This window comes from Hyaena hyaena, unplaced genomic scaffold (assembly GCF_003009895.1).
Source record: "Hyaena hyaena isolate Hyena2069 unplaced genomic scaffold, ASM300989v1 scaffold_506, whole genome shotgun sequence".
Taxonomy (NCBI): domain Eukaryota; kingdom Metazoa; phylum Chordata; class Mammalia; order Carnivora; family Hyaenidae; genus Hyaena; species Hyaena hyaena.
In genome coordinates, this window is record NW_024081138.1 from 1,071,963 (window position 1) to 1,083,090 (window position 11,128).

General features: G+C 38.9%; 1 protein-coding gene across 2 annotated transcripts in view; it reads left to right on the forward strand.

Annotated features, from left to right (window-relative positions):
- Positions 1 to 10,564, forward strand: part of MRE11 (MRE11 homolog, double strand break repair nuclease) — a 75,316-nt gene extending 64,752 nt beyond the window's left edge. For both annotated transcript variants that reach the window (XM_039254995.1, XM_039254998.1), the window contains exons 19-20: positions 4,670 to 4,754; positions 7,395 to 10,564. In XM_039254995.1, the coding sequence (XP_039110926.1) occupies positions 4,670 to 4,754; positions 7,395 to 7,451 (142 nt within the window). In that variant the 3' untranslated portion in view covers positions 7,452 to 10,564. The remainder of the gene's footprint in view (positions 1 to 4,669; positions 4,755 to 7,394) is intronic.
- The last annotated feature ends 564 nt before the right edge of the window (positions 10,565 to 11,128 follow it).

Consider the following 11,128-nt stretch of genomic DNA (forward strand, 5'->3'; position numbering starts at 1 on the left):
GATTGGATATTTGGAGTGAGGGAGAATGACGTATTATGGTTGATTTCCAGGTTTCCTATTTGAACACTTAGATATTGACATATACTGAGAAAGGCATAAAAGAAGAGAAACAGATTTTTGTAAAGAATGATAGGCAGGGTGATGGGCACAGAGGAGGGCACTTGTTGGGATGAGCACTGGGCATTATACGGAAACCAACTTGACAGTAAACTATAATAGGGGCGCCTGGGTGGCTCAGTAGGTTGGGCGTCTGATTTCGGTTCAGGCTGTGAACTCATGGCTCGTGGGTTTGAGCCCCACGTTGGGATCTGTGCTGACAGCCAGCTCAGAGCCTGGAGCCTGCTTCAGATTCTGTATCTTCTTCTCTCTCTGACCCTCCCCTGCTCATTGCTCATGCTCTTTGTCTGTCTCTCAGAAATAAATTTAAAAAAAAAAAAAACATTAAAAAAACTATAATAAAAAAAACATAATCAAATTCTGCTTTAGACATGGAAAATTTGAGATGCCTGCAAAATTGACATGAAGGGGGTTGGTTATAGACAATTGGAGATGCGGGTCCAGAGCTGAGATCAGAGGTTTGGATGAGAACTAAATTTACTCCTGAGCAGCATATAACTGATATACTGATACTTCACTTGAAGCCATTGGAATTGATTGATCACCTTGAAAGGGAAGGTAGAGAGAAAAGAGGGCCTGTGTTCTAGTACCTGGGTTTCAACCTTTAGAATTTAGGAAAAGTAGAAAAAGCAACAAGGAAGACCCGAGAAAGAGCGGGGAGAGAGAGTATAGAGTTGCCAAGGCCACGGCCAGCCTTCGTAGGAGTACACAATACCGTGATGGGCTCAGATGCAGGTTAGATTGTATATTTGTGGTCCACAGGTGAGGGTCATTGAGGTAGTTAGCTCATAGAAAGATGTACTTGAATTTCTGTACATCTTTTTTTTTTTTTTTTTAATATTTTTTATTTATTTCTAGGGGAGAGAGAGAGACAGCATGAGCAGGGGAGGGTCAGAGAGAGAGGGAGTCACAGACTCTGAAACAAGCTCCAGGCTCTGAGCTGGCAGTCAGCACAGAGCCCGACGCGGGGCTTGAACCCACGAACCGCGAGATCATGACCTAAGCGAAAGTTGGATGCTTAACCGACTAAGCCACCCAGGCGCCCCTTGAATTTCTCAGTCTTGAGCTACACTATTCAACTTGAGTCCAGTATCAGGACTCCTTTGGTTCCAGACGATAGAAACCTAACTCAGATTTGCTTAAGGGAAAGGAGATTTTCTTGAAAGAATATCCATCCTTGTTGGGTCATTCTTTATGAATTAAAACACAAACAAAAACAGGTGTAGCTTTTGGAGATTTTTTTCAGTAGTGCATCAGTAACTACTGAATTGAGAAGAATATAGAAGTTTCGCTTGCATGAAGTCCTTAGTTTTCATTATTGGAGCTAATGAAAATGCAGTTTTAGTATGTTTGACATATATTTTCAGGGTATTAAAACTATCATGATGTTGCCATTTTGGGTTGTCTACTTTTCAGAAGAATAAATGTCTGTTGACTTCTTTTTTACCTATGAGGTAATAATAGTAACTGAAGTGTTCGGTCAGGCACTGTTCTGAGCCTTTACATGTGAATTAGCTTGTTTGGTGCCCACAGCCATACCAGGAGGTATTCATGGTTAGAACTACATTATCCTGGGGTGCCTGGGTGGCTCTGTCGGTTAAGCACCATCTCTTGCTTTCAGCCCAGTTCATGATCTCGTGATTCATGAGTTCAATACCTGCAGCAGGCTCTGTGCTGACAATACCTGCTTGGGACTCTGTCTCTCCCTCTCTCTGCCCCTCACCTGCTGGCTCCTGCACACGGGCTTGCTCTTTCTCAAGATATATATATATATATTTTTTTTTTTTTTTTTAAACTGCATTATCTCCATTGTACCTTTGAAGAAGGCGAGGCACCGTAGGATAAGTGGCTTACCTAAGGTGACCCAGCTAGTCACACAGCCAAGACATTCTGCTCCAGAGCTGTCTCTCTTGTCGCTTCTGAACATAATAGATTAACCTCTCAAACCTTTGTGCTGTCAGTAAGAATCATTTAAATGATGAGAGGCAATTTAGAAATTAACATTTTGGCAGCTGATCTGAAATCAGCCATGGCAGATTGGTGTTTCTGATGACAGCTACTGAATGGCACAGTTTAGGCTGGTTTTAAAGAGTTATTTTACTAACGGCAGGGTTTGTATGGGTTAGTTTGATTATAATTTACAGTACTTGGACTCTGCTACGTACCTAGGTGAAGACCTTGTGCGAGTTTTTTGGAGTTTTTTTGTTTGTTTACTTGTTGTGCCTGAGTGTCTTCGTTTATAAAATGAATATACTAATATTTACTCCATAGGGTTATGAGGCTTAAGTGAGTTAATGTTTATCAAATACTAAGTACATTGTCTGGCACACACTAATAGCTCTATAAGTGCTTAGTAAATAAATTAAGTAACACGCTAGGGAAAACAGAACAAGAGTAATAGGGGGAAGGGTAAACAGTAAAAGCACAAATATGCTTGCAGTTAACTTGAAAACAGAAATAGCTTCCAGTTGTAAAACTCCTTTCTGCCAGATGGGCTATGGAAAGCCTGTTTTCCCCTGGATAAGTTGTTCTAAACTCTGTCCTTGTCCTGGGAATAAGAGGGCCCTTCAGGTTTGCTAGAACTGGCGGACCTTCCCTTAAAGCAGTGGGTACAAGAAGACCCTGGCCCAGCGGGAGGAGCAGAGGTTGGGAGGATTCTATTAAACCTTGCAGTGGCAGGGAACTAAATGTTTTTATGGCAACTTTTATGTACCAGGAGCAATGTAAGGCCAATTTAACACATTGCCCTGTGATTATAACACCAGTGCAGCTGATTTACTGACTGAACATCTCTAGACCAGGAACTCTAATTTATGGCCCCAAATGCTATCTGAACAAAGATGGAGAAAACTTCTACAACTCCTGGCACTCGATTTGATGCACGCCTCTCTCTTGAGTTTAGCCATTCACCTGAAGCTAATCAAATGAAACCCTTTCTCATATCCAGGACAAGGCCTGTTTCTTCAACCCAGCAATCAAAACAGTAGAACCATTTCTTTCCCTCCCCCTTGCCGATTTCTAAGGACAGGATCCTTCACAGATCTGTAGGTGTATGGGGCCCCCAGAACTAGGACTCTTGCTATAAGATGAGCCACCATCCATCATAGATGACTGGCTTGTCTCTGGGTTTCATGGTTATTTGGGGAGACATCAGAAGCAGAGGCACATCTCAGTGGGTGTTTCCATAAATCCCACCCCTTTCTCCTGGCCCCCAACAAGAATACATGAACCTAACTTTGGCCCCAGGGCACTGTGGCTTTATGCTCTTGATGACCTGCTTCTTCTGTCACAGGTAGAAACAAGTCCACAAGTGATCAGTTAGTTCCTGCATCGGTCTCAAGTATAGAGATGGGCACTCCCCAAATGGATCAATTGATAAATTTCCTTGATCTGTACTTCTAAAACCATGTTGCTCTTCAGGTTTGCTTGACAAATCCTCATCTCCTTTACTTTATGCATAAGAACCTGTGGATTTTTCTCTCTCCTTCTGACACAAGACCTCTTGATTCTCCACCTGTTTTCCAGACCAGACCTTCAGACATCTTTCTTTTGCTGTAATAACATCCCAAAGAATAATAACAAATTAGCAACTAAGAACTCACAAATGCTGCTTTCATTTAAGAGAGAAGTCAGCAAACTTTATTAAAGAGCCCAACAGTAAATATTTTAGGCTTTGCAGACCAAGAGGCAAAATTGAGGATATTCTCTAGGTATTTATGTAACCATCTAAATGGACCGCATTTCAAAATGTGAAAACCATACTTACCTCAGAGGCAGTAAAAACCCAAGCAGGCTCGACAGGCTGCGCTGGCCATAGTGTGCTGGCCCCTGATCTAAGAAGACAGAATTCTTACAGCTAAAAAGACATACGAATATAAGTTTCATTAGCACAAGTTAAGCTTTATAAGGATGGGAATCATGATCTTCTTGTACGCTGATATTTCCCACGGCCTATCAGAGTACCTAGAAAAGAATAAACACTCAGTATATATTTGCTATTTGATTTAGATTGAACACAAATAATACAGTGACACAACCCTAGAAAGCAGTGAGCCTTTCCTAAAATCGTTTTAGCCTGTTAAAGAAACAACTGATACTTGAATAAGAAGTATTTCAGTGTTGCCACAGTTTTTAGGAGTGGGGGATGGTAGCAGACACATGTTAATATATGCTGAGCCCTGTAAGAATAAGCAAGTATCAGTGTAGTGTTTAATGTAAGTCAGGCCCTGATCTAAGTCTTTAAGTATATTATTAACACAATAAATCTCTCAAAATTATTATTATCCTCATTTTATGGATGAGGAAATTGAGGCAGAGAGGCTAAGTAACTTGCCTAAAGCCACATAGCTAGTAAACAACAAAACTGGAATTCAGACCCTGGCCCCAGCATTCTTTTTCTCACCATTAAGTTTTTATGCCACTAATGTATATTGAAGGGAAGGTATTAGCTATCTTTATTCATGGCTGCTACGAGAATGAAACATTTAGCTTAAAAGGCACTTCTGATGAATTCTGATTCATTTTCCTTGTTTTTTCCATGTTTCTGCCTCAGGTGGCCGAGCACATCATCATCATCATCCAGCAAGCGCATGTCCCAGAGCCAGATAGCTAAAGGGGTCGATTTTGAATCCGATGAGGTAATAAAGTAATATTATTCAATCTTCTTTAATTCTTAGCTATTCATAAAATTTAAATAAGGACTGGGGTACCTGGATGCCTCAGTCGGCTGAGTGTCTGACTTTGGCTCAGGTCATGATCTCACAGTTTGTGAGTTCAACCCCTGCGTTGGGCTCTGCTGTCAGCACAGAGCCTGGAGCCTGCTTCAGATCCTCTGTCCCCCTCTCTCCCTGCCCCTCCCCTGCTCATGCTAATGCATGCTCTCTTTCTCTCTCTTTTTCTCTCCCTCTCTCTCTGAAAAATAAGCAAACATTTTTTAAAAATGTACATAAGGACTGCTAAGCTAGTTCCTGGGAATTATTTTTTAAAATAGTTTCATTGGTAACCTTCTTTTGAACTGCACTTAAGATGTTAAGAGTCCGTAAGTAGCATCTGTCGAGTAACTGTGAGTATAAATACTCATATATAAAAGGCCTGCCAGTTTTTGAAATCTGAAATTCGGTGAGTTCTTATTTAATTTGCCCTGTTAATGGATCAGAATAGTTGTTTCCAGCTTCTGTCATTATATTTGGAGAAGTGATAATGGTATTCTAAAAGTTTTTAATGTTACATTCATAAAATATTTATAAAGTACCCACTTGTATGCTTACACATTTCCTGTATAAAATGGTACATGGCAGTGATATGCATTCACAAAGGTTGTCAGATATGGACTAAAATGTTAAATGGCAGGATGTGTGAAAGAAACCAATTCAAGACAGTTGTCTGGGCCAGAACACGATCAGAGAAGGAGAAGGACGAGGCGGACTCAGGACTTGGGTCTTGGCTTTATTCGTTTGTTGATTCAGCTACCTTGAATTAAAGTCTGGCCCTTCCCGTTCCTCCATGGCAGCCATTTGAGAGGACTTTGCTAGTTTGTGTTGAATTGTTTTAAGGCGTTTCTCTTAAGTCTATAAACTTTTTTATTTACTTTTATTTAAAAAGTTTTTCAATTGTGATAAAAACACATGGCATAAAACTTGCCATCTTCACCATTTTCCAGTGTGCAGCGCACTGGTGTTCAGCATATTCACCTCATTGTGCAACGGATCTCTGGACTTTATTCATCTTTCAGAACTAAAAATCTTCACCCATTGAACAACTCTTGATTTCCCCTCCTCCCAGCCCCTGGTAACCACGATTCTTCTTTTTGTTTCTATGAATTGGACTGATTTAGATACCTGCTCTAAGTGGAGTCATAAGTCTTTGTCTTTTTGTGACTGGCTTATTTTACTTAGCATATGCTCTCTAGGTTCATCCCTGCTGTAGCATGTGACTCACAGCTTTCATTTTGGGCTTCAACTGTTACCATGCTCTTGTATCCCAGCTGAGGTTTTGAACCAGCTTGAGGAGAAGACTCACCAACAATTCAGGCTGCAGAGAGAAATGGCAGCATGAGCCTAATCTACCTATGAAATAACTAACATGTTTTTTCCAGGAGGGGAGCGAGCAGTTAACCTTTATTTGTTAATGCAAAGCATCTAGATAGACATGTGGTTATAGGTTACCGTTAAAGATTTGTATTCATTCATGTTAACAGCAAAGAAAAACTATTGACTAATTATCACACTCCCATTTGGATTTACCTCTGGTTTATTAATAAGTTCTGCCTTTGATAATAGTGGAAAATAAATCAATAAATGTAAATGAGTTTGTATTTTTCAAGGCATCCATTTCTCACCAGTAGCCAACTTTGCTAACATTTGAATGTGTTAATACCACCAACAAAGCCTAATACCAAATAATTACCCCTTTTTATTAGTGTCTTAAAAGAAACATAAATCAAAAATTTATAAGCAATTTTACTTTCTCTTTGGAATATTTGTTTTTAAATAACCTTTTAAATAAAAAATAAATAAAAGGGGTAATAGACTTGAAAATGCCTTAAAGCAATTCAACAAATTATCCTCATCAAATTTTATAATTTGAGCTTCTCTGAGGTTTTAGTTTTCCTTCTCTTTAACTAAACTTAGTTTTGATACCTGATATATTCCTGTCTGCTCTTACTATGCCTATAATCTGTAGCCTAGTTCCATTGTGGGACTTCTTTGATACTACTTCTTTTCCCAGAAAGATATTTGAAAGATTGATTTGCTAGATGTTTTTTGCAGCAGTCTGAGGATAGCTGTCTATCTCTAGCATGAAATTGGGAAGAGGAAATAAGAATTACAGCATTTTCTGAGTTAAGCCATGTGGCTTCATTATTTTGGAGGGTAAGTTTCCAGAACATTAGGTAACACCAGTAATAAAATATAATTGGGAAAAAACCCATTCAAAAATCAAATAGGAATAATTTGAAGAGTATTAATTTTCTTGGCTTCCCCTCACCTTTTTTTTTTTTTTTTTTTGCCTTCATAGAAATGTGTATGGTACATATTGCAGGTACACACACACACACACCATGTTCAGTTATTTTCAGTGCTTCTTAGCAAGCTGCTAGGGAAGGGAAGAGAAACTAAATGAACAAACTGGTCATATTTATAAGGGGAATAGAAAACTGAGTGCCTGCCTCATGTGAAAGGAGGAAACGGCTGTTACTGGTGGTGCTTACTCAGAATAACATCCGTCTTGCCCCCGTGAAGCGTGGAACAACCACTCACGTAACATTTGTGTCATTTCAGGGTGACGACGATGATCCTTTTCTCAACACGAGCTCTTTAAGAGGAAACAGGAGATAATATATTTAATGGCAGTTTGAAGCATTCAAGATTCAGGAAAAATCAAAACACTATAAGCCAGGAGTTTACAGTTGAAGATTTTTTTAAGTATTGCTGTTAATTAAAGAATTTGAAAAAGACTTACTTATCAGAGAAACTTAATGTATGAGAACTTATGTTTTGACATATCATTTCATTAATATGACTCCTTTAACTGAGAAACCTCCCAGCTCGAAGGCATACAGAATGGCCTTGGTTCTCTGTATTTTTTAATCTAGTTGTTAACATTACCTGGGGATGCTCTACAAAACCAGAATGTGATTTTCTTCACATATATTAGGGTGCATCTTACTGAATGAGAGCTTTGCTTAAATGCCATTCTTGAGTAAGGATAAAAGAAATCTATCACTCTGTGTTTCTGTTTCATTATCAAAGACTCTGTCAGCATTTTAGTGGAGTTACATTTAACCAAAGTGAGGCAAAGAGCTTATAAAACTTAACTGCTTTATCATTTTAATAATTTCTAAAGATTCTGGGTTTCCTGAAGGCAAAACAATCTGTGTAAAACCATGCCTAAGCTCATTGTTTGTTACTAAGTATTGTTCTTTTTCTGATGTTTGCCATAGTGTTGGCCACTGAGATTTTTAATGTTACATGTACCTTATACTTTGAATAATTAGATATATTTGTATTAAAAAATAGAACAGTCTCTGAATTTTTTAGTTTCAGTTGTCGCAAAGATTGTGCTCCCATTAAGCAATAGTCATTGTCTCTATCCTCCGTTATTCATGGTTCTCTCTCTCACTCTCTCTCTCTCTCCCCCCCCCCATCTCTCCCTCCCTCTCCTGTTTCTAGCAGGAAATGTGTTAAGAAAAAGATTTATTCTTAACCATATCTTTCTTAGAAGATACTGAAGAACTTTTTTAGAGTGGTCAGTTGATCATTATGCTTATATTAGATTGAAATATTGAAATACAACTTCTGTGGAATATCAGTGCCAAAATTTCATAATAACAATATTTGTCTTAACATTGGACATAGTTCCAGAAATCTTGGTGAAGCAACCCATGTTAAGTTCCTATTTTCTCCCATCCAAGTACTAACCAGACCCGACGCTACTTACCTTCCAGGATCAGGCACGATCAGGGTGTATGGCCATGGACAAGTTTGTATTTCCTTACTGTGTTCAGGGGGACATGAGAATTGGACTTCGTCATATTTAAGTTCAGTAATTCCATTCTCCATCTTAAGACTGTTAAACACCCCTTAGACTATGCCTTCCTATCATCTGTGAGGTACCTGTATTTGAAAACTTCCTTAGGAATTTGTGGATCTGGGCGATACAGCAGCCTGACCTTTCTTTATTTGTAGAATTAAACACTTGACTGAGCACTAGTCACACCTGAAACTGTCAAATTATAAAAGAGCATTTGCATAGTGGCTGTCCCTATATTATAGCCCTTTGAAGTGGCCTAGGCCTGGGCTATAACCTTCTATTAGGAGAAAGTGTGATAAAACATCCGTTTTAAATATTTTTTAAAAATATTTTCCGTACCTAACTTGAGTGTAAGGATTAGCTTAGCAGGTAGCATTAATCAGCCTTGTCTGCGAAATATTCTCAGGTACTTGTGCCCACATCTTTAATATTCCCAGCAGAAATGAAACGTGGCTTGAGAGTTGCTTTCCCTGTGGAATGGAAGCTGGTTTGGGTGGTGGTGTCTGGACAGCGTCAGCGTAGCACTTCCCGTGCACAGCGCGTCATCCACTAATGGCCCTTCTCACCGGCCGCCAGGATGTCCTTGGGCCAGGGACATAGTGAAGGTCACGAATGCATCCTGACAAGGTCCTACAAAAACAGAATAAGACTTTCTTTTTCTGTAAATTGCTCCATGGTATGAAAAAAGGTACTGAGTGTAATGCAGTTAGCTCCTAGGAATACTGATTTCCTTGGGGCCGTGAGAGAGGTGAAATTCTCTTCAATTAATCTGAATCATTTTGTTAACAGTGCGTGTCATGTCCTGGAAACATGAAAGAATGAAAGAAAATCCTTTCTGGTTGAGTATTGACTCATAGTTTAAGTATGCCCTTGATGGTCTGTATTGATGCAGTAAAATCTAGGGTTTGGAGAAGTTTTCAGATGTGTTAGTTAGTGTAGGTGTGTAGAGGTGATTCCAGATGATTGCAGAGTACTTCCGCTTGCCCTTGGAGGCTGAGAGAGCAGTGATGAAAACATTCTGGTGGAAAAAAATCCTTCCATCGTTTACCAAAGAATATCCCTCCTTTTGGTGTTTTGTTCCTATCATAAAAACATGGCAGTACATTTATAAGGCTAAGAATGTATTGTAATTCTAGGAAATTCTACAAAATATGTGACTGGATGCTTAGAAATTTCAAGCATTTAGGCATATGACTTAACTCAGGTACACGGAAACCTTTTATTTCACCAAAAAAAACTTTCAAAATTACAAAGTACAAATACAGCAAAGTCACATGGTTTAATAATTGGAAAGTGAGTACTCATGACATCTCTCCGCAGGTCAAGAAAGAGCATCACTCGTGCCCTAGAAACCCATCAGTGGCTCTCCCCTGTCCTCTGACTAACCAGTCTTTTGACTTCTGTAATTGAGAAGCTCCTTCTTTTGCCACAAGGTGGTGCCTCCACCATTCCATGGCAAACAGGGTGATGCAACAACAAATCTGAAATGACGAAGTTAGTATGGTTTTGCAATAAATTTGGATCCTATGCAATAATACTAAGCCTAAGCAGTAATACCAAAATTAACCTTCTAATCTTAGATGTAAATTGCTTTCCGTATATCACCTGGCTCAGCCTGTTACCAAAGAAATTGTCAGTTTGATAAATTTTATAAACAACAGTTCAAGATGAAACTGTTTTATGTTTTTAATAAACTAAGAAAAACCCGTTATTAGAAAAATTGAGTTAAAAATTCTCACATTGTAAAATGTGTCCATTGAAATGTACTATATTTAAAAATAACTTTCCCCCAATGCTGCCTGATTTTTTGTATCATAATTTAATTATGCCATAGTATTCTGTGGCTTTTTAAAGAGCTAACTACTATTAAGATTATTGTAAAACGTTTATAGAATAAAGGTTTGTGTTTTTGAGTCCAGAGAGCTTCCATATTCTTGAATAAAAAGTGTCTGCATTTTATCCTTTGTTTACCTCTTTTAATACTTTTTAACTTAATGTTTATTAGCTAGGTCTGAAAATACTAGAGTTTTAGTTTGATCTCTGTAAAGCCAGTTCATACAGATTACTATCGCCATGCACATTTGTATATCTTTACCATGACTGATCACTAGAACTGATTTTAGCGGTCTTTAAAGGCAGTATGTCTTCTTTAAAATCAAAACACTGAGGGGCGCCTGGATGGCTCAGTTGGTTAAGCATCCAACTTTGGCTCAGGTCATGATCTTACAGTTCGTGGGTTCGAGCCCCACATCGGGCTTTGTGCTGACAGCTCAGAGCCTGGAGCCTGCTTCTGATCTGTGTCTCCCTCTCTGTCTGTTCCTCCCCCGATTGCACTCTGTCTCTCTCTCAAAAATAAAGATGGAAAAAAAATTTTCAATTCAAACATTGAAATAATGTAGTGAAGTGTGTGTATGTTCCTGTAATCCTCTCTCCAGACTTAACCTCCCAGTCATTAGGTACTTATTTTTCCAATTACTTCGGC